The sequence below is a fragment of the Ochotona curzoniae genome, unplaced genomic scaffold, assembly GCF_017591425.1.
Source record: "Ochotona curzoniae isolate NIBS_2020 unplaced genomic scaffold, NIBS_Ocur_1.0 contig_883, whole genome shotgun sequence".
NCBI lineage: Eukaryota > Metazoa > Chordata > Mammalia > Lagomorpha > Ochotonidae > Ochotona > Ochotona curzoniae.
Window position 1 is genome coordinate 43,752,340 of NW_024466599.1, and position 22,421 is coordinate 43,774,760.

The 22,421-nt window shown below is 51.9% G+C and overlaps 3 protein-coding genes across 5 annotated transcripts in view; 1 reads left to right on the forward strand and 2 right to left on the reverse strand.

Annotated features, from left to right (window-relative positions):
* USP34 (ubiquitin specific peptidase 34) overlaps positions 1-1,278 on the forward strand; it is a 204,572-nt gene extending 203,294 nt beyond the window's left edge. For all 3 annotated transcript variants that reach the window (XM_040993392.1, XM_040993394.1, XM_040993393.1), the window contains one exon: positions 49-1,278. In XM_040993392.1, coding sequence (XP_040849326.1) covers positions 49-650 — 602 coding nt within the window. In that variant the 3' untranslated portion in view covers positions 651-1,278. The remainder of the gene's footprint in view (positions 1-48) is intronic.
* Positions 1,199-11,026, reverse strand: LOC121165014 (activator of 90 kDa heat shock protein ATPase homolog 2). Its single transcript, XM_040993395.1, has 9 exons — positions 10,871-11,026; positions 9,848-10,038; positions 7,579-7,664; positions 5,242-5,356; positions 4,348-4,436; positions 3,737-3,847; positions 2,663-2,764; positions 2,121-2,172; positions 1,199-2,006 (listed from the first exon to the last, which is right to left on the reverse strand). Exons 1-9 carry the CDS (start codon positions 10,948-10,950, stop codon positions 1,834-1,836), a joined length of 999 nt encoding a protein of 332 aa, XP_040849329.1. The 5' UTR covers positions 10,951-11,026; the 3' UTR covers positions 1,199-1,833.
* A 2,860-nt stretch (positions 11,027-13,886) lies between these two features.
* CUNH2orf74 (chromosome unknown C2orf74 homolog) lies at positions 13,887-15,796 on the reverse strand. Its single transcript, XM_040994045.1, has 4 exons — positions 15,630-15,796; positions 15,291-15,410; positions 15,029-15,197; positions 13,887-14,276 (listed from the first exon to the last, which is right to left on the reverse strand). Exons 1-4 carry the CDS (start codon positions 15,722-15,724, stop codon positions 14,103-14,105), a joined length of 558 nt encoding a protein of 185 aa, XP_040849979.1. The 5' UTR covers positions 15,725-15,796; the 3' UTR covers positions 13,887-14,102.
* Between the last annotated feature and the right edge of the window lie 6,625 nt (positions 15,797-22,421).

Genomic DNA, 22,421 nt, shown 5'->3' on the forward strand with positions numbered 1-22,421 from the left:
CCCACCGCACCCTTTCAGAGAAGTCTCCACTGTGCTGCTTGTTTTCAGATGACGAAGGGGCCACTCCTGTCAAAAGAAGGCGCGTTAGCAGTGATGAGGAGCACACCGTGGACAGCTGCGTGGGCGACATGAAAACAGAAAGCAGGGATGTCCTGACCCCCACTAGCACCTCAGACAACGAGACAAGGGACTCTTCAATTATCGACCCTGGAACCGAGCAAGATCTTCCTTCCCCTGAAACCAGTTCTGTTAAAGAATACAGAATGGAAGTTCCCTCTTCGTTTTCAGAAGAAGCGTCAAACAGCAGGTCACAGCATGCAGAGGGCCAGGCCAGCCAGGGTCAATTTGAAGACTGTAAAGAATTCAAAGAGCTCCACTGTTCCAAAGATCCCGCCCTACCTGAGGAAGAGTCCGAGTTCCCGTCTACTTCCATCTCTGCTGTTCTGTCTGACTTGGCTGACCTGAGGAGCTGTGATGATCAAGCTCTGCCCTCCCAGGACCCTGAGGCGGCTCTCGGTTGTGGCCATGCCAGAGGACTTCTCAGTCACATGCAGCAACAGGACATTTTAGATACCCTGTGCAGGACCATTGAATCCACCATCCACGTGGTCACAAGGCTGTCTAGCAAAGGAAACCAAGCTGCTTCTTGACATTAGATGTAGCATGTCTCCTTTTAAGACCCCCCACCCAACTTCCCAATGCTGTTTGTATAAGTTTTGCTTATTCGTTTTTGTGCTTCAATTTGTCCAGTGCTCTCTGCTTGAATGGCAAGATAGATTTATAGGCTTAATCCTTGGTCAGGCGGAACTCCAGATGGAAAACCTTGCATCTTCAGTATACTTTCTAAAGGGCAATCAGATAATGGATGTTTCATGTAATTAAGAGTTCACTGTAGCTTTCATTTAATACAGCTGTCCAAGAGTAACAGGGTTCCCTGGCCCTGTATGATGTAATTTAAACTTACAGCATTTTTACTGTGTATAATATGGTGTCCTCTGTGCCAGTTTTGTACCTTATAATAGAGGCAGATTGCCTCCAATCGCTGTGGTTCTTATTATCAAAATTAAGTTTACTTGTATACGGAAAAACCACAAGAAATTTGATTCTGTAAAGAATCCTCTTTAGCTGTGGCCTGGCAGTATATAAATGGTGCTTTATTTAACAGAATACCTGTGGAGGAAATAAAGCACACTTGATGTAAAAATAATTGTTTTATTTTTATTGACATGACTGATTGCTATTCTGTGCACTTAATTAAAACTGATTGTGATGACTTTTCATTTGTTTACATATGTTGCTTCAGTCTTCTCAGAGGAAGGTAATGAGAAAACTGGAGGGGGACGCATTGGTCCACTGACCTATTGCATGACAAGTCCAAAGATAGTCACTTACCCCACTGACTTCTCAGTCCTGTCCACCCCAGGGCGCGTAACTGCTGCAGGGCTGCCCCAGCAGTACAGCCAGCTGGCCCCTCACATCAACATGCTTTTCATTGCAACATGCCACTGTTTCACTAAGGAAGAGCTATACACCTTACACACCCTAAAGTAAAATAAAAATAAAGAAACAGTATCAACATGCCAATTTTCTGTCTCCTTGAAATTAGCCTACAGCCGGAAGCAGGGTTGACACTGTGCTCGGGAGGGGTTTGATGCTGGGGAGGAAGGGGAGGTTCCCGCCACCCCAGTTGCAGCTCACTGCTGCACACTGCCTGCAGGGCCCTGATGCTATGCAGGTTCATGGGTTTCATCCAATATAAAGTAAGTTAAAAAGGAAGAGGTAAAGCTGATAGCACACTGTTCTGCTTACAAAAAGTGCCCTCCTACAAGGTCGTCAACCATGCAGGGTGGCCAGCTGCAGTAAACCTTTTATTTCTTCAAAATGCTGCTTCTCCCAACAGAACTTCATGTTCTCTTCCTTACAGACAGGAACTCCTTTACAGTCCAATTGCAGTTCTGTTTGCCCCAGAACAGGCACAAAATTCAGGGCAACTGTTGCATAGTGTTCTGCAAGAAAAATGAGAAACATCGCTGCACTACAAGAAGGGAAGCACACACACTTGCAGAAACCCCCAGCTCTGCTGGCGCTGGGCCTTCCCAGACAGGATGCCAGTGACGTACCTTCTGGCCAGTTCCTACATCTCCATTTCATGATGATCTTTTTATTTGTTAACTGGAAACAAATGAGAAATGCCACTGAAAATCTTAAAATAGCATCTACAATAAAACACCCTTTCATTAAAACCTGCAAAATACTAGAATAACCAACCAACCACATATGGTCCCACTTTTCTTCACAGCACCACTGAGTAAAAAATGCTTCACTGCCAAAATGTTTCATGACCGTATTAACACCAGTGACGGTAACATCTGGTAACCACAGCACAGCTCGTGCCCAGGGTGAGGCAACTGACCCCAGCAAACCCGGCTGGACGGCTAATGGCCGACGCGTGCTGATAAAGGCCTGTTACTTCCAAAGTCACAAGCATCTACAGCTCCATCTATCATTTCTTCTTACAAATACTACGCAAACATTGTTTTTAAATATACAGTTGTTATGATTCTATGAGCTCAGCTAAAAACCCAAAGCATAAAGGATGAGGCAATATTAACCAAAGAAGGGGCTGCTCCCAGTGTATCACTGTGAACCCCAGCTTACTTACCAGTTCTACATATTCACCAGTGATGTTCCCATCAAACATTTGGAATTTTCCTCCCTTTTCAGCTTCTAATACAGCAGCAGATTTAGAAAACTTTTGCACCAACTAACAAAGCAAAAAAAACAGCATGATATTTCCAGCATGTTACTACTTTCTTACTCTAAATGAAAATGTTACCACTGTAGTTGTGTTTTGTTTTGTTTTTAATGCTGCATGAAAGTTTTTGCTTACACAAAGTAAAATACAAAAGTTGGGCCCAGCTACGTAGCATAGTGACTAAAGTCTTTGCCTTGCATGCACCAGGATCCATATTGGCACTGGTTCTAATCCTGGAGCCTGCTTCCCATCCAGCTCCTGTTTGTGGCCTGGGAGAGCAGTGGGACAGCCCAAAGCCTTGGGACCCTGCACCCGCGTGGGAGACCCGGAAAAGACTCTGGGCTCCTGGCTTTAGATTAGCGCAGCTCCAGCCAGTGCAGCCACTTAGGGAGTGAATCATTGGACAGAAGATCCTCTGTCTCTCCTCCTTTCTGTATATCTGACTTTCCAATGAAAATAAGTCTTTAGGGCCTGGCGCCGTGACCTAGCAGTTTAAGTCCTCGCCTTGAACACGCCCGGATCTAATCTCGGCAGCTCCACTTCCCATCCAGTTCCCTGTTTGTGGCCTGGGAAAGCAGTCGAGGACAGCCCAAAGCCTTGGGACCCTGCACCCGCGTGGGAGACCCGGAAGAGCACCTGGATCCTAGCTTCAGATCAGCGCAGCACCGGCCGTTGCACTCACTTGAGGAGTGAATCATCAGACAGAAGATCTTCCTCTCTGTCTCTCCTCCTCTCTGTATATCTGACTTTGTAATGAAAATAATTTTTTTTTAAAAAAGGAAATCTTTGAAAAAAAAAAAAAAAGCTGCCTCCTCCTCCACCCCACACCGGCTACACAGTCCCCAAATTTGCCTTCATCTCCTCAAAAACCACCCTCAGCCTTTTCCATTCTCACCATCCCAGGCCTTTGCAACAGAAACAGCTGCAAGGGAACCCAGAAAGCAGCCCCTACACCAAGGCGCCCCACCGGGAGGTGCTTACTTCCTTCACAGTGAAGATGCTGTACAGCTGCTCCACGGACGCGTCAAACCGTTCTGTCAGGCGCAGCGCAGCAGTGGGGATCCTGACGCCCAGCGCCGCCGGGGACGGAGCCTGGACCGCACGAGAGCAGAGCGTCACGCCAGGGACGCAGCTGCCCAGGGTTTCTCAGACACAAAAACGCCCTCAGGTGCCTGCTAACCCTTCCCAACACTGGGACAGGACAGCAGCACGCGACGCCCTGATGGCACCAGCATGGGCACAGAGCTCACTGATGCCAGGAGCTGGCAGCTGGACCCCTTCCCATGCTATACCTGAACACCCCAAGACGAGTGCACTTGAGGCTGTGGAGGGTCTGACACCAAGTCTGCCCCCAGGACAGGCACTGACCAGAGAGCAGCAGGGACACCTTGCCACCTGCTGCGTGGTCTGCTGCCTACAGTCTTGCATGACAAGGCTGGCAACACCAGCCCACGTGTCAAGAACCGGAGCCTTAGGGTGCCATTCCCACAACACACCAGGCTCCCCAAGGTGCGCGGTGATGACCATGCACCCCGCCCTGGTTATCAGAAGGCTGCCAGGTGAGGCACCCACTGCCCAACCAAAGGTCACACCTGCATGGCATCCTCACTCAGTTTCCTTTGAATTGTCAACTCCTGGGCCGCCATAGCCTTTGTTGGTAGAATCATCCCCAATGTGAATTCTGCAAAGCAGCACAGGAAAGTATTTCTAAGAACACGGTAGAAAATCCCAAACAGAACAGAAGAAAAGAACTGGTATTCATGAAGGGCATTCTTACAGCATTCTGTGACTTTCAAGACTATCCCACATTTCACAAAGTCACTGATGACCAACAACACAGGTTCCATGGCCATCAATTCCTTTAAGTCTTCTTTTTTCAAATGCTTTGCTTTTTATTAAGTTCTTAAAAAGTAGCAAGATTTTCAGATGTTACTCAAACAGCTGAGCTGTAGGTAACTAGATCTCTGAGATCCAGACACCTGCTTGCTGGGTCACTGAGCTCACAGTGCTCAGCCTGGCAGCAGCTGCCACTAGGTGGCCCCACCCATCGCTGCGCCCTGCCTCGGCTGCACTTGGCCTGGGCTGGGAGCTCCGGAATGGAGAGCAGACAACACTAACCTCACTTCTAGCTGTCTCAACTCTCACCTGCATACATTTGCCCCACTGAGGACCCCCAGGGCACTGTGCTAGATGCTGGATAAAGCAGTGAACAAGACTAGCTCACCTGTGTGGCAGGGCAGGCCCTGAACAGGCAATCACACAGCCGTAGGGGTGCCTCATCCCCCAGGGCTTCCTGTGAGCCTGCTGCAAGTGCGGAATCTGCCTCTTCCGGAACCAGATCCTACCTTGGCTCTGCCATGGAGCCTGCACCGAGAGTCAGCTCTGGAGCCCTGGGCGTGCAGGGATTAACCCAGGGAACCGAGGCCTCAGCACAGCTCGCCCTGGTGGACACGAAATGAGTGCTTGGCCCCAGGGAGCACCCTTACCAGTCTTCAGTGCCTTCAGGTACTCTCCGAGGGCCTCCCTGACCTTGGCAGTGCCCGCAGTTCTCATGAGATCTTTCAGGACATCCCCATCTCCTTTCTTTTTACTCACATTCACCTACACACAGGAAAAAACAACCATAAACCTAAGGAAAAACCGGCCTGATGTATTTTTACAACATAGGGCCATACACAGAACCAGGATGGCGCTGCAGGGAAGTAAGGAACAGCTCCCACATTCAGGGTTTTTAATTGAGGGTCCATGACAGAGGTGGTAGCCAAATCCTGAATGGATCTGACAGAATGTCAACCCCTGAAGACCAACAAAGTGGCATACAGGCTAAGCTGCCTTCTCCGGTGCTGGCATCCCACATGGGCACCAGCTCGTATCCCGGCTACTCCCCTCTGGAAAGTGGTAGCAGATGCTTCATCCACTCCCTGGACCCTGCACCCACACGGGAGATCCTTGGTCCACTCCTTGGACCCTAAACCCACGCGGGAGATCCTTGGACCCTAAACCCACGCAGGAGATCCTTGGTCCACTCCTTGGACCCTAAACCCACATGGGAGACCCTTGATCTACTCCTTGGACCCTAAACCCACATGGGAGACCCTTGATCCACTTCTTGGACCCTACACCCACACAGGAGACCCACAGGCGGCTCCTAGCTGTGCCTCGGCTTTGTGGTCACCCAGGAAGTGAAATCTCTCCCTCTTGTCTCAGCTGTAACTCTGGCTTTCAAATAAAAGTTTTCCAAAGTGAACTTCTTGGGAGCTCATGATGGCCCAACGGCCTAATCCTCCACCTACCAGGGCAGCATCCCACGTGGGCACTGGTTCACATCCCAGCTGCTCCACTTCCATCCACCTCCCTGCCTATGGCCTGGGAAAGCAGTGGAGGACGGACCAAGTGCTTGGGAACCTGTACCTGTGTGGGAGAGCAAGAAGCTCCTGGCTCCAATTTGCTCAGCTTGGGCCACTGCAGCCATTTGGGGAATAAATCAGTGGATAGAAGTTCTTACTGTCTCCTAAGTCTACCTTTCCAATAAAAATAAGTCAATCTTTTAAAAAATAAATTAGAAGATAAATAAAAACAAAGCCCCTGCTCTACACACAGGATCCTATGCATATGAATCCCATTGCTGAGGTGGTCCCTGGCTTCTATCAGGACCAGCAGCTACCTCGGCTTGCCCGTACCCCTCAGAACAGCCCTCACACACAAGAATCAGGTCTGGGATCACCTCAAAGCTTCCTTGGGGATCCCTCCAACTGAACTGCTGATCTCAGAACCCCAACCATGAAGAGAAGTGCAGGCTCCATGGTCTGACCATGGAGTGCAAGTGTTAAAGCTGAGCTTCCTCAGAGGCTCAGACAGAGCAGTGGACAGCATATCCAGGTGCACATGGAGGATATGGCAGTCCATCAGAACCTGCAGAGGACACCTGGTACCACAACAGATGATGGAGAACAGAACAAACCAATCAATAACCCCAGCCATGTGTTGGCAGTAAAAATCTGGGCAAATGGAGACTCTAAAGTGAACTATGTTAGCCAGTGGATTCTGGAGAGATTTCATCGTGCTTGGAATGGACCCTCAGAGCATGCCCCTTGATCCTGGGATGGGTGGGAGGCTAGGTGGGGCTTCTCCCTTTATTTCTCCCCTTGCCTCAGATACAGAAAAAAAAAAAATAATGTGGAAAAAAGAAAAAAAAAAGACAGAGCCTGAATACCAGGGGGGAAGAAACCAACAGGGCTGGTCTCCATAGAGGTGTGCTGTGTGACACCAAGCACGTGAGGGCTCTCGTAACTTGGGACCAAAAAAGGCACAAAGCAATATTTTTACACTAAGTACTGAATCACTTCTTATACACAGGGTTACAGAAAATACACTAAATTTATTTTCACCTGTTTCTTGTAGCACTAATGTGGCCTCCAGAGAATTACAAAACAGTTGGCATTACTTTTATGCTGATTAGCACAGGCCTCGCATCCCAACGCCCCTGATTTCTGAACACCTAGCCCTGAGCAAAGGGGAAGGCAGAGGGCACACAGGTGCAGGCTGGGGCACAGGGATCCCTGTGGCCTGGCCGGCTGCCCTGCGGGGGACCAGCCCTGAGCATCTATTCACCTAAACCCTTCCTCGCAAACCCAATCAGCCAAGGGCCCCGCTTCAGACCCCGGGGCCACTGCTGCCCAGGGCTGGCAACCCCTGGGGGAGAACAGAGCCAGCAAGCTGTCCACACACATCGCAGGCGCCCACTCACCCGAGCCTGCCCCACTCAGCAGCCACGCACCCCAGAACCCGCTGCCTGTATTTGTTAAAGGAAACATCACGGGTACCTCCGTGTCCTCAACTTCATTCTCTTCAGAAAGGCTGGGTATCTCGATCAGCCCCTTGTGCTTGGCGCCAGATTCTTTAACTGTACCTGAAAAAGCAAACAGCCAGGGAAGTAACTGCACACACACATACAACCCAGCCACACTCAGCGCTCTCTGCTGCATCAAAGCAGGATAACCGGCTGCCTTGAAGGGGAAGAGGGTCACACAGGGACAAGGAATTCTGTAGACAGAGTACAGGCTGTGGCGTGGAGAGTGAGGCAAGCCCTTGCCCTGACTCCAGGCCATGCCTAGCTCTTAAACTCATGAGGCTATCTGTGGGCCAAAAGACATGAGGAGACCAAGGCCAAAGGCTCCTCAAGGCCTTGGACCCTGATGCTGGGGGAGGTGACAACAGAGTCCGCCAAAACTCCACGGACAAGGCTCCTGAGGTCCTGTCCTAGCAAAGTGGGCTGTGCTGATGCTTGCTGCATGTCCCAGGGGCTCAGGCAGCCCCCAGGAGCAGGAGACTGGAGCTGAGGCCACTGCCTAGAGCTCCAAGGGGGCGAACCGTCCCCTGCACTTGTCCCTTGTCCCCAGAACCCCAGGAAACAGTCTAACAGCCACACACCACAGGAGACAGGCAGCCAGAAGACCCACAAGTGGCAACAGAACCGCCCGTGGGATGATCAAGGGACAAACACCACACAGCAGACCTACACGAGGCAATACTGTGTGGCCACAGGGCAGCACTCAGAACCCTGGGAACAAAGCAGCCGGTGGGGAAGGCCACATGCTGATGGCTCTGTGTACAGGGTCTCAGCAAGAGATTGCTGACAGGGCCAAGGTGGAGCTGAAGCGTGGTGGAACAGGCAGCAACCAGAATACACCAGAAACCATGGATAGCATCTTTAAACAGAAGCACCACAGGCATAGGAATTTTCTCATAAAGCTGTGGTTACATACAACACCATGTTCTTGGGGCTGGTGCAGCAGCTTCGCAGCTTGAACCTGTTCGCAGAGCTGACATCCCATACAGGCACTGGTGCATGTCCTGGCTGCTCCATTTCCCATCCAGTTCCCCGCTTGTGGCCTGGGAAAGCAGGCAGCAGCGGAGTCTTTGTGACCCTGCACCCGCACCGGGGACTGCGAAGGCTCACCACAGCTGGGACCGGAGGACATCCGGCAATAGCCACCGTGGCCCATGTGGCGAGTCAATTAACAGATGGAAGATGTCTGTGTGTCTTTCTAACTCTGCCTTCCAAATAAAAATAAACCTTTTTAAAAATTAACAGTGGAAAGGAGGCGGCCAGGATACATAACACCAGAGCTCCACAAAGTCCAAGGAAAAAATGCAATTAGAAAGGGGAATCTGGGCCCGGCGCTGTGGCGCAAGTGGTTAAGGTCCTCGCCTTGCACGCCCGGGATCCCATATGGGCGCCGGTTCTATCCTGGCAGCCCCGCTTCCCTTCCAGCTCCCTGCCTGTGGCCCGGGAAAGCAGTTGAGGACGGCCCAAAGCTTTGGGACCCTGCACCCGTGCATGGGAGACCCAGAAGAGGAGGTAGATTCTGGGGGGGATGTGTGGGCCAAATCCTGTGGAAATAATAGCCCCACTGGTTAGCTCAAGACCCTGTACCCGCGTGGGAGACCCGAAGAGGCTTTGGATCGGCATAGCATCGGCCGTTGTGCTCACTTGGGGAGTGAATCATCGGACGGAAGATCTTCCTCTCTGTCTCTCCTCTCTGTATATCTGCCTTTCCAATAAAAAAAATAATAAAAATAAATCTTTAAAAAAAAAAAAGAAAGGGGAATCTGTGTGGGCATTCAGCTGCTGCAGGCACGCACATCCCACAGGACATGCGGGAGCCCAGCTGTGGCCAGGACGGACATCTGAGCAGAGGCCAACACACACGAGCTGTCGTCAATAATCTTTGGAAAAGATGTGTATTTGTGGTATAGAAAATGTTGAAGTCTACTCTATTCTCATGATGGGCAAACCAAATACGAGATTTGCAAAAGGTCACAGCAAAACAGGCTTAGGAGAGAAAGCACGTTTTCCACCAGCCTTGTGGGAGAGGAGAAAACAGAGCCGCACAGTTCACAGGATGGAGATGTGACAGAAGCCTGAAGGAGGTGACCGCTGGCAGGTGTTCCCAAGTGGTGGCAACGAAAGGTGCTGCGGAGGGTCCCCTCCAAGCTATCTGTGCTCAGTGCTAGGCCCCCACCCACAGCTCTGCAAACACCTGCTCCTCGAACCGTCCCGGCGCTACCCCGGCCCGCCGGCCGCCTTACCTCTCCAGCCCAGCTTGATGTTCCACTCATAGAAGAAGATGAGCTTTCCCTTGCGGTTGCTGCACGAAGCCTCGCCTTCCACCTGCTTCAGCTCACACAGCTCGGCTCGGCCGGCCTCGTTCTCCACCGCGATCCCCACCAGCAGTTCCCGCAGCTTCCCTCGGGACCAGGCAGTGGCATCGCGCTCCGTCCTGCCAGGGACCAGGGAAGGCCACAAGGGGTGAGTGGCAGCTCCGGGCCGTAACCACCTGCCCCGCTGGGCGCCAAGGGTCCCCACGCCCGTCCCCCTCCCCACGCCCGGCCCGCAGCTCGTTCCTGGGGCCGTTATTCCCCAACAACGTCCAGCGCGCTTTTGTCTGAAAACCGCCGGCCAGGTCGAAGAGGGCCTAGCCCCCGCACAGGATGGGCAGCACCTGGGCCCTACGCGGCCGCTCAGAAGCTTCCACCGCGGCCCCGACCAGTTACCCAGCTCCCTTCCCGAAGATCCCGTCCGAGGACCCGCGGGCCGCTCGTCAGGGCCCTGTCCATGGTGCCAGGGCCTGGCCAGTGCCCCCCGCCTCCCCGCTCGCCGTCCGGGCCTCGCTCTGCCCCGGGGACCTGTCCGGCACCGCCTCGGTGGCCCGGAAGGCTCACCACAGCTGGGGCCGGAGGACATCCCGTCCCGCTCCGGCGGCAGGCGCGGGTCCACGCTCCCGGAGGAAAGCGAAAGGCGCGCGGCCGAGCCGGCTCGCCGGAGCCCGCGGGACGAGCCCCGAGAGGAGCCCCCGCTGCTGGCCGCGGCCACGGCCCACGCACGGCCCCGCGCTTGGCCGCCCCCTTTCCCGCTCGCAGCAGGGCGGACTCGTGGCCTCTGACCGCCGGCGCCCAAAGGTGGCCGCTCCCGAGTCGCTCTCGCGGCCCGCGCAACTTTGGGAGGCGGCGCCGGCGAGCCCCCGGGGCCCGGGGAGGCGCCCGGCGAGGCCCGCGTCCTCCCCCAAGGGCGCCGCGCTCGCCCGGGAAGGCCCGCGGGCCGCGCGCCCGCACCAGTGCCAGTTGTTCACGTTGGTCCCGTCCTCCCGCTCCTCCACGATCCAGCGTGGATCCCCGTGGCCCCATTTGGCCATGGCGGCGCCGCCTCGGCCCCACTCAGGGAAGCCCCGCGGCAGCTGAGGCGCAGCGCCGGCTGCAGCGGATCGGGTGTTTCCGGGAGCGGCGCGTTCGCCAGGCCCAGAAAGTACCAGAAATCCCCGCCCCCGACCCCGCCCCGCCGCCCGCCCCGTGCTGCCCGCTGCCGAGCGCCGAGAGGGGCCTGAGGCCGCCGGGCGGCTCCGGGCGTGCGCTGCGCGCCGGGCTGTCGGCGAGGCCGTGCGCGGCTCCACGGCGCGTCCACGCGGGCCTTCCCCACGCCGTGAACACGGGCTTGTCACCGTGCGCGGTCCGCGGGCCTTCCCCACGCCGTACGCGGCTCCACGGCGCGTCCACGCGGGCCTTCCCCACGCCGTGCGGGCGCTGCAGGCCGGGGGCGGCCGTGAACCCGGAGCGCGGGGACGCAGCCCCGGCGGGGTGAAGGCAGGGCCGCGGGGCACCGCTCTCCCTCTTGGCCAAGCGCGAGTTTCTTCACGGGTTCTCGCCAGGTCGTTCGCCCTGCAGTTCCCAGGCCGGCAAGCACCAGAGCCTGGTTGTCTCAGCAGTTTACACGGTGTTGGGCTCGTGATGATCTCTTGGCGGTGACAAGCCCGAGTTCTCCCAGCTGAACGCACTTTGCAGTTGTTATGGGGTAGTACTGCGTCCTACTGCGATCCCACCTCCTAGCTACACCTGCCGCAGCCGATTGGAGATGGTTAGGTACACGTGGCTGCTTATTCAGGGAAGGTGGGACCTGGTCTGTGCGTGTCCGTGAAATTAACAGGAGGAGGGCTGGGTGCATCAACCAAGGCTTGCCTTGCCCACACCCGCACAGCGCAGGTTCTGAGCCCTGGCTGCTCCACTTCTGGCACAGCTTCCTATATACGTGCCTGAGAAAGCAGCGGAGGCCCGGTTCCCATGTGGGACACCTGGGGAAATCTGGCTCCCGGCTTCTGGGGAGTGAACCAGCAGGTGAAAGATCTCTGTCTCTCCCTTTTAATTCTGTCTTTCAAGTAAATTTTTTCAACTAAGTTGCCCTAAAGTATGTTAACAGTCATTTCACAACGAACGTTATCAGGGTTATTAAAATATTTGTCTTGAAAAAAAAAACTGAGTTGATAGGTGAGAGAAAAGGTATGCATGCAGCTCCTCTTACGTTTACTTATAATTACAGAATTCCTCCTGGAGCAGTCTGGCGAGTGAGCCTCTTGACCAAATGACTGCACAGAGCAGCACCACCAGAGCCAGACGAGAGGGGTATACTGGCTTGTACATACTACACCCATGTGATGGACTAACCCAAAAAGCCCCAGCTGAATCTAAGCAGGAGGAAAAGCCAGAAAAAAAAAAAAAATTGAGGGTCCGGTGCGTTGGCCTAGCGGCTAGCCCTCACATTGCATGTGTCGGCAACCCCTTATGGGCCCTGGTTCTAGTCCTGGCAGCCCTGCTTCCCATCCATGAGGTGTGGGAAAGCAGTCAAGGATGGCCCACAGACTTGGGAATCTGCACCTGCATGAGAGACTCAGAAGAGACTCTGGGCTCCTGGCTTCAGATGGGCACAGCTCAGGTCGTTGTGGCTGCTTGGGGAGTGAATCAATGGACAGAAGATCTTCCTCTTTATATCTGACTTTCTGATAAAAAAAATATATATATATATATATATAAATTGAGTGTGTTGAATAATGTAAATAAAATAAAATAAGGAATGGCAAATGACTGAAGAGATGCAACTACTAAATGCAATGCAAGATTCTAAGATTGGCACCTCCAGCCAAAGCAGTTTAAAGTGGTAGAATGTGGGGGTTCTCAAATGCACTGCAGGCTGTATGCTAGTTTCAAAGGAGAATGTTCCAGTTCTTTGGAGATGCATGTGGTAACGTTTAAGGGCAAAGTATTATGGTGTCTGCAATGAACTTCAACTAATGAAAGAGGAAAGCGAAAAGAAGTGGGGCAAATACTGGCTGCTCAGTAATGAATTTCAGGTTGCATTGCACCAGTCTTAACAATCTGATAAATTTGAATTGTTCTCAATCTAAAAGTTTGGACAGGCAGAGCGGGTGTTGAGCCTCCCAGTTAAAGTGCCTAAATCCCATATCCGAGTGCCTGGGATTCTCAGCTCGATTCCTGCTTCCCGCTAGTAATGCCTGGGAGACAGTGGAGCTTTATTTGAAAGAGTTATAGAGAGAGATCATTCATTTACTAGTTTGTTCCCAGAAGGGCCATAATGGACAGCAATTGGCCAGGCTGGAGCCAGCAGCCCGGAGCTCCATCTGGGTCTCCCATGTGGGTGCAGGGGGCCACATACTCGGACATCGCCCACTGCTTTCTCACTTAACACTTCGGTGAATTCCTTCTGCCTCCTCACAGCGGACAGGATCCAGTCCACAGGCACTTGGTCCCAACAGAAGGTACCAGCACATCAGCTTTAGCCAATGACTTTCTGAGGAACCGTCTCAGCTATTCAGCACATGAGTTGAGCATCACCATTCACGTCAGCGTCCTGGGTCCCTAAACCCCACGCCACACAGCCATTCCATGTTTCACCAATGTCTGTTGCAGGGGTTTAGATCATACTGTGCCAGCATTGCTGATGTATGCCACGTGGGCAAACAATAAACGTTCAGCCACTGAAATCACGACTGGTATGGGCCTTGCCCAAAGTCAGAGTGTTCTGTTACTGGTAACGCAGGGTTTTTCACATCTGTCAAAAACACTGTCAGTGTGACAGGTCTTAGGACTGGATTCAGCAGGGGTTTTGTAACACAAGATCCCAATCCTGATACCTAAGTTTCCATCAGGATGGCCGCAACACGACGTGGTCACAAACGCCTGGATCAGGGTACCCGCTTCAAAGGTGCCCTTGGCATGCAATCCAACAGACATCTGTACAGATGCGAAAGGCTTCCTTCACAAATGAAAACAGTGTTTGAGAGAATTTAAAGGACATTTAATGCTTTTTAAAAAACCATATTCAAGTTCTGAATATTTTAACTTACAGAATTTTGCATGCAGCCCACTTGTTTCTGCAGAAAGGTAAAAGACCATGCGTGTGGGGTGAGTTCTGCTATTCTGATAGTTCAGTACCACTTTGTACCTTCAGCCAGCCCACCGTTGGTTAAAGGTCACACTGCTTTCCCTCTCGGCCACGGCCTCATTTTCTTTCCTTGTGTTCTCGTGTGTAGCTTCGAGGGGCAGGGTATTCATTCCCAAGATCCACAACAATCACCTCCCTAGAGAATGTCACACCTTTCAAAGGCCTTTTGTTATTGTCCAAAACTGAAGGTGTCCTGTTGATGGATGCGTGTGTTTTCTGAAAATCCTCACCCTGCAAGAGAACAGGACAACTTTACAAAAGATCAACTTGCAACCCTCACACACCCTGCTTATCAAACTATGAGCCATGTGTACATGACAAAAGATGACCAATAAGAAAGCAGTGACAACCCATCACAAACACAGCTTCACATGTTGGTGACTGTCAAAGCCCACAGTGACATTCTCCAATGCCCTCAGACACAGGGTGCTACCCTCCATGTGCAACTGTCAAACCTCATGGCCACCTGACCCCTGTGCCTGGACAGGCAGGGCACAGCCACATGGTGCTGACAGGGGGAGGGGTTTGTATGAGTTGTGCCTGGTGGGAATCCCTGGGCATGACGCTCATCAGGCCCTGGCGATGGCCATGAGCAGTTGAAGGAGAAGCCCGTGATAGGAACAGGCACCTGGGGTGTGCCCCATGCTCAGCCTTCATGAGAAGGAGTAGTTTACTTCAACATCTCACTTATAACCTGGCAGTATTGGAAGCCCAGATGATCCCCAGTCTCGTTCAAGGTGTGTGATCCTGGGACACCAAGAAAACCAAAACCAAGGATGACTCAACTAAGAAAAACCCGAACGTCAGAATATGGGACAAGCAAGTTTCCAGGCTCAGGTTAACCACCTGAGCTGACAGGCCAAGAATAGTTCCAACAACCGGCAGAGCCTGGGCAAGCAGGCTGCAACTACAGAACAAGCACACCTTGCTTTCCGCTCACACATGAAACCCTGCCTGATCCTGAGAGTGAAAAAGCTCCTCACCTCTGGGTTGGTTTCTTCAGCATTCTCAGGACCTTTCATTCTATCCTCTTCCTCTGCCTCCATATCGTCTCTGTTTTCAAGGGATGCATTCACCACTTCCTTGCTCCGTCTCTGGACAAGAATGCCAGGCCTCGGAGGTGCATTCAGATTCACCACCTGCCTCAGGATCCTGGGAAATCAATCTGGGGTCACACACACAGCACGTGGTCCAGGCACCAGCATCCCACACCGTGACTTCCGGGGCAGCTGAGGATACACTCACTTTTCTTGGTTTCCTGGGAGGTTCACCTCAGCATTAGCAACTGGACAAGTTTGCCCTCCATCTGCATCTGTACATGGGACTTTTTCTTTTTCTGTCTCTTCCTCTTTCTTGCTTTGGAAACTGAAAACGAACGAGCAGAGAGCATTCATGGGAATTTGGATAGACTTGGGACTCAGGGATTTCCCTCTTAAACAGGAGCTTGATTAGCATATCTGAACTGGAAAGAGGCACTAGCTATGGCATTATTCCTTGTCCCACTTCACACTGTCATATATTACTTCTAGATGTTTGCAACTGGTCCTTGAAACCCGATCCCAATTCATCAGTGTGGGTTTATACCATTTATATAGAAAAACCACCAGTAAAAGGAAGATGCAAATGAGGCAAATCAGAAGCAAGATGAAGAAAGAGAAGGCCGTGGTTTCAAAGCTCATAGGGTTAGCTAGAAGACTTGTCCACTCCCACAGTCACCCAGAATGTCCAAATATTCTTCTCCAGTTCCGTTCAAGTGTGGTTCCCTTGTTCCTTTTAAGTTTTCCAGAAAGAGAACAAGCCAAGCCTGTGTTCACTGTGGCTCTTAAGGTCAGCTTGTCTTCACCACGGACGCTCTGCAGGTCCTAGTGCAGTTAACTCACACCGGCTAATTTCTCTCCATAAATGCAGAGGGGGGTGAGGTAGCCAGAGGGGAGACTGAGCTGGGACACGTGTGATTACACAGCTCACCTCCCCTCTCCCCAAAAACCATCAAAATCCAGAGGAGGGAGGAATCGAGCAGCTGGAGCCGGGCCTGCCTCCCCATTCTCCTCTGGGCCAGTGACATCACAGAACCTTGGAATTGCCAAGTGGAAGACAGAGTGCCGCCCACTGGGGCCAGCCAGCACAGGAGGCAGGAGCACGCTCAGCAGCTCAGTGCTGTCCCTTGGTCTGCCACCCCTTTCCCACCTGCCAATAGGCCTTTCTTCCCAGCCTCCAGAGAGCAGCTTCCCTCCCCTGAGCTCAATGCCTTCCTTGCCTTGTTTGCAGACCATGAACAGCTGATCTAATTCCTTCTTACAAAGTGCCTCTTGAACACTCTGAGATCAGCCCCCTCTCGAGGGTGTGTCCCAGGCTGACCCGTCTCCATCTCCCTGGACCCACTTCCTAGGCGCACAAGCCAACTGGCAGGTCTCATGGCCGAGGCTGAGGGGGCAGGAGTGGGATGAAGATGATCAGAGGGTGGTCCCTGCCCTGCCAGACCTAACTTCAGGAAACAGTGAGTGATGCTCAGAACAAGGAGCCAGAGGGTGGGACTAGGCTTTTCTGAGAAGAAAAATGGGTGTAACCGTGAACAGTACCTGCTGCCAACCTCATCTAAGGTAGTCAGGGATGAGCCTGGCAAGGGTGGTCTGTGATGTTGTTGCTATAAGAAAATGTCACAGAGGAGCTCATTTACCAAGAACAAGCATTTATTTCTCACATTATGGAGCCTCGAAAGTCCAAGTGCAAGGTTTCAGCCCTGCCTCTTAGCTTCCAGAAGGAAGCAAAATGCTGAGCTTCGTGCACCCTCAGCATAAAGGCAGCTAGGAGTGTGTACACGCCTGCATGTCCAGCGAGGATGCTGGTATAGCTAAGAATGCACACGCTCCAACTGGGTGCCCAGGGGACTGCATCTAACACAGGAATTCTAGATGATACACATGCACAGCACAGCAGGGGCTCTCCCTAGACACACTTCACTGGCTTTGTCTTTGCTTTCTTAGTTTCACCAAGGCAGGACTTGCGCAGTCCATATGTGTCAAATGAATGTGTGCATGTGTGCAGTTATGTGTGGGAAGGCTTGGGCCAAGGCTGGTTTTTGCAGAAAATGTGGCAGTCTGAGTCAGGTGTGGCAGTCGGATGAACTCCAAGACCATTCCTCCAGCCTTGGCTGTCATGTGAAATCTCAGCATATCTCCCAGGGCCGCCTTTACCCATCCTGCTGCCAGAGTGACACCTTGGTCATAGGCAGTGGCTGTACTTCTCATAACTCGGCCCCCATGGAGGGGTTTAGTAGGGACATTGTTCAATTTTTTCAAAAGATTTTTTTGCAACCCTTGAAATGCTCCTATGAGATTTTTAAAAGATTTTATTTATTTTTATTGGGAAGTCTGAAGTACAGAGAGGAGAAGAGACAAAGAGGAAGATCTTCTATTGGCTACAATGGCTAGAACTGAGCCAAGCCAATCCGAAGCCAGAAGCCCAGAGCCTGGAGCTTCTTTGGATCTCCCACATGGGTGCAGGGTCGCAACACCATGGGCCATCCTCTACTACTTTCCCATGGCCACAAGCAGGGAGCTGGATGGGAAGCATGACCCCTGGCATATGAACCAGCGCCCATATGGTATCCCGATGGTACAGGAAGGCAAATTTTGTATTATATATACCTTATTTTATCACAATTAAAAATATTATTTATGGGGGCTGTCATGGTGGCACAGCACATTAGACTACTCCCTGCAATGCCATTAAGTAATGGAGCACCAGGTTCAAGACCTAGCTGCTCTGTTTCTGATCCTACACCCTGCCAAAGGGGGAAGATGGCCTAAGTGCTTGGGATCTTTCTACTCATGTGGGAGACCCAGACGGAGCTCCAGGCTCCCTGCTTTGGCCTGGGACAGTCCTGGTGGTTGCAACCATTTGGGGAATGAATCAGCAGATGGAAAATCTCTTTGTCTCCCCTGTGTCCCTGCTTTTCAAATAAATCTTTGAAACAAAAAATTTGTGGAACAAAGAAAAGGGAACTCATTTATGAATTTCTCAAGAACATAGCAGATCTTAGGAAAGCAAAACCAGCACAGAAATCTCTAAATTCTCCTGCTTATTGGACTTTTGTCTTCAAAAATAATGCCCTATAGTCGACCTCAGCCTTTCACCTGTCCCCTCCTCTAAAGCTTCCAAGACTTGGTTCTAAGCCTTTCTCTGGTGCCACCATCACCAGCTGTGCTTTCTCACGGCTCTCGCTCAGGTAGAAGATGCCATGGCACATGCCTGCACCCTAGCCCCTGCCCTGATCAACTCCAGCCCTGGGCATGCTTGGAGCTGACAGTCTCTCATATTCTTTGTCAATTCTTATTTCCTACACCCCAATTACCCCTTTATTCCAGAATCCCAGAACACTGAAATTTATATTTCTCCCTGTTATCGAACCCTCTTTTTAAAATTCTGTACCAGAATGCCTGGTAGTATCTTAAAGTGCTTCCACCCTCATAGATGTCTTTTTTTTTTTTTCATTTTGTATCATATGATCATAAAAGCTACATTTTTTTCAGGGCCTGGGGAAAAGGCACACCAGGCAACAGCTGTGGGAAGTGGTGCCCAGGCACACCCTCTGCAGGCCCGCCCTGCCCGAAAGCCATGCCTGCATATGGACTTCAGGTGACAGTGAGACATCAGGCTGGCACTTCAGACATGAGCAGAGGCAGAGCTTCCTTTTCCGGCAAGGCAGGCTTCTCTGGAGCTCTTGGCATCTGCCTCACTGTGGTCACACTTCAGTTCTTCCCAGGACAAGCAGTGATGCCTTCCTTCTGCTGGCCTGCCTCTGGGCTCCTCTGCTGTGGGGCCAGTGTGTGAACTCCTGGTGTGTGTCCATAGTAACCTGGGCTTCAGGTAGGGCCAGGGCCCATGTGAGAATCCACACTTAACTCCCCAAGACTTTGATCCACAGATGTGGTAGGATCCTCTGAGAAAAACCAGATTTCTGGATCACAGGCCAGAGGGAGGACATTCAGCGGCATCAGGCACAGCTGTTAGAATTTAGAAGGCAGGGGTAGCTCCAGCACACAGACCCTTCAAGACAGTTTATAGTTCAGGAGTCAATTGGCAACCCCAGGCTGGCCTGTACCCCTTGTAGCAGCCTGGATTCAAGTCCGGATTACACTGCTTCTAATCCGGTTTCCAGCTAGCATATGTCCTGGGAAGCAGCAGATTATGGCCAAAGTGCTTGTGTTTCTGCTACCTATGTGGGGGATTCTGGATTGAGTTCTAGACTTTTGGATTCAATCGTGGCTGTTGCAGGCACTTGGGGAGTGGACCAAGAGATGGAAGTTCTCTCTCCAATTGTCCATTTCTGTCTCTTAGGTTAATAGGGACTGGTGCTGTGGTGTGGTGTAGTGAGTTAGGCTGCTGCATGCAGGACTGGTATCCCATAGAGTTGCTACTTCAAATCCCAGCTGCTACATGTCCAACCCCGATCCCTGTAATGAACTTAGGAAAGCAGCGGAATATGGTTCAAGTCCTTGGCCCTTGCACCCATGGGGAAGACCCAAATGAAGCTTCTAGCTCCTAGTTATGGCCTGGCCTCAACTGTTGTGACTTGGGGAGTGAGTCGGATGACGTGGGGCAGGACAAATGACTGCTTCACGGGACGATGCTGGAGTCTTGACACACAGCGCAGGCCAGAAGCTGGGCTTTTTTTTAAAGATTTATTTTTATTTTTATTGGAAAGGCGGATATACAGAGAGGAGAGACGGAGAGGAAGATCTTCCCTCCGATGATTCACTCCCCAAGTGAGCGCAACGGCCAATGCTATGCCGATCCGAAGCCAGGAGCCTCTTCCAGGTCTCCTGCACGGGTGCAGGTTCCCAAAGCTTTGGGCCGTCCTCAACTGCTTTCCCAGGCCACAAGCAGGGAGCTGGATGGGAAGTGGGGCTGCTGGGATTAGAACCGGCGCCCATATGGGATCCTGGACGTGCAAGGCGAGGACCTTAACCACTTGTGCCACCACCGCGCCGGGCCCAGAAGCTGGGCTTTTGACCTTGTGAGTCAATTCCTTTCCTCTCTGCTGTCAGCCAGTTTGAATAGGGCTTATGTCTCCAGCCACACAGTACTGTCCTGCCCTTTGCTGAGCCATCGACACCAGAGGCCTGACCCTCTTCACCTGCCCTGACTCAGTGGCCACTAGGTAGGCTCTCTCTGGCCTCTGACAACAGGGGAAACAAAATGGCTAGCCTGTACCCTCGTCTGGCTGGAACCAGAAATTCTGCTCTTAGTAGGGTCGCTGTGGCAAAGTTGGCACTTTCCCCCTTGGAGGAAGAGGCACCAGCTAGCTCCCAGAGGCCAACACTGGGAGGAAGATCCTAGCAACCTCAGGATCCCTGCAACTGCCAGCGCCTCGCACCTGCCTGACAGAAACATCTCTAAGACAGTACATCTGAAAGGAGTAGTAGTAACGTTGCATGTCATAACTCTCTCTCTCTCTTTCTCTCTCTCTCTCTCTCTCTCCCTCTCTCTCTCTCTCTCTCTCTCTCTCTCTCTCACACACACACACACACACACACACACACACAATCTTCCAAATGGCCACAGTGAAGAGCTGGGAACTCAATGCAGGCCTCCCACATTGGTGGCAGGAACTCAGTTACTTGAGCCACTACTGCTGCTGCTGAGGGTCTTCAGTGGCAGGAAGTAGAGCCAGCATCAAACTGAGGCACTGCGGTGTGAGGGATGCCTACTGGCACCATTTTTTAAATATTTATCCATTTTTATTTGAAAGACAGACTAACAGAAAGATATCTCCCATCTGCTGCTTCACTCCCCAAATGAAGGTAACAATCCAAGTCCCTGCCAGCAGTACATTTTAAAGTCACTTATGAGAGCCAGCACACCAGGCTAATCCTCCATCCTGTGGGCCAGCATCCCATACGGGCACCAGTTCATGTCCCAGCTGTTCCACGTCCCATCCAGCTCCCTGCTTGAGGCCTGGGAAAGCAGTAGACGACGACGGCCCAAAGCCTTGGGACCCTGCACCCTTGTGTTGAAACCCGGAAGAAGCTCCTGGTTCCCAGCTTCAGATCAGTACCGGCTATTGTGGCCACCTGGGGAGTGAACCAGCAGAAGGAAGCTCTCTCTCTCTCCTCCTCTCTCTAAGGTCTTTCTTTCAAATGAAAATCACTAAATCTTTGAAGTCATCCTTTCCTGTGCTCCTTGGGGGCTTTCTCAGGATGCAGAGATGTAGTTCAGGAGGCAGACCCCTCCAAGCCATCATCCCAGTGGTCCTGTTCACCCCGCTGCCTCGGAGCTGGGCTGGGGCTGATGGTGATCCTCTCGGTTCGTGTTTGGGCCTCTTCTGCTGTGATAGCATGCTACTGTGGTGAGCAAAGACCTTGCTCCAACGACTCAGAAAGCACGCTGGCCTTTGGTGCCATGCTTCCTGGGATGCATGGGAGACATATCCAGGTTGACCCAGGTCACCTGCTCCTGAGAGACTTCCTGTCCTCTTCATTCCAACCCAGGAGTGGAGCCAGGACATCTCAGTCCCTGTCACAGGACACATTTACTTGAGGGTTTCCACGGCTCAGACTTTTGCCTGTCTTGTTCTTAGGGTCTCTTGCTACTTCCCATCCCTAATAACCTACACCTCCATGTAGGCAGGGAGAAGAATGTGCAAAGGGCAGAAGGGAGACCTCTTTGGGGGTTTAATTTGGACACGTGAGCCTTGGAAGCTGAGGACATTTCCCTTCTGGGTCTCCCACTTGGGTGCAGGGTCCAAAGGACTTGGGCCATTCTCCACTGCTCTCCCAGGTCACAAGCACAGAGCTGGATGGAAAGTGGAGCAGCTGGTTCACAAACTGGTGCCCATATGGGATGCTGGCACTAGGTGGAGGATTAGCCAATTGAGCTATTGCACCAACCCCAGTCTATGGCTGCTTTCGCTAAGCATGTTCTCAAGATTCATTCATATCAGAGTTTAGGACAGTATTGCATTCCTTTTTATTGCTAAATAATACATCTTGTAACCATGTCAAATTCTGCTTCTCCATCTGTCAGTGGACAGATATTTGGTTGATATCAATAATACTGCCATGAACCTTTAAGAACAAATTTTTGCATACCATGTTTTCATTTCTTGAAGAGCAGAATTGCTGAGTCATAGCGTAACTTTACAACTAGCATTGTGAGAAAGCTCACAAGTATTTATATATTATGTTTTCTTTAAAAGTGTAACCATTGGGCACAGATGTTGTCACACAGGGGATTAAGCTGCCACTTGAGACACTGGTATTCCATACTGGAGTGCCTGGAATTGAGTCCTGTCCCACTGCCAGTTCAACTGCCTGCTAATGCACCTGGAGGCAGCTCATGATGCTTGAGATCCAGCTACCCACCTGGGGATAC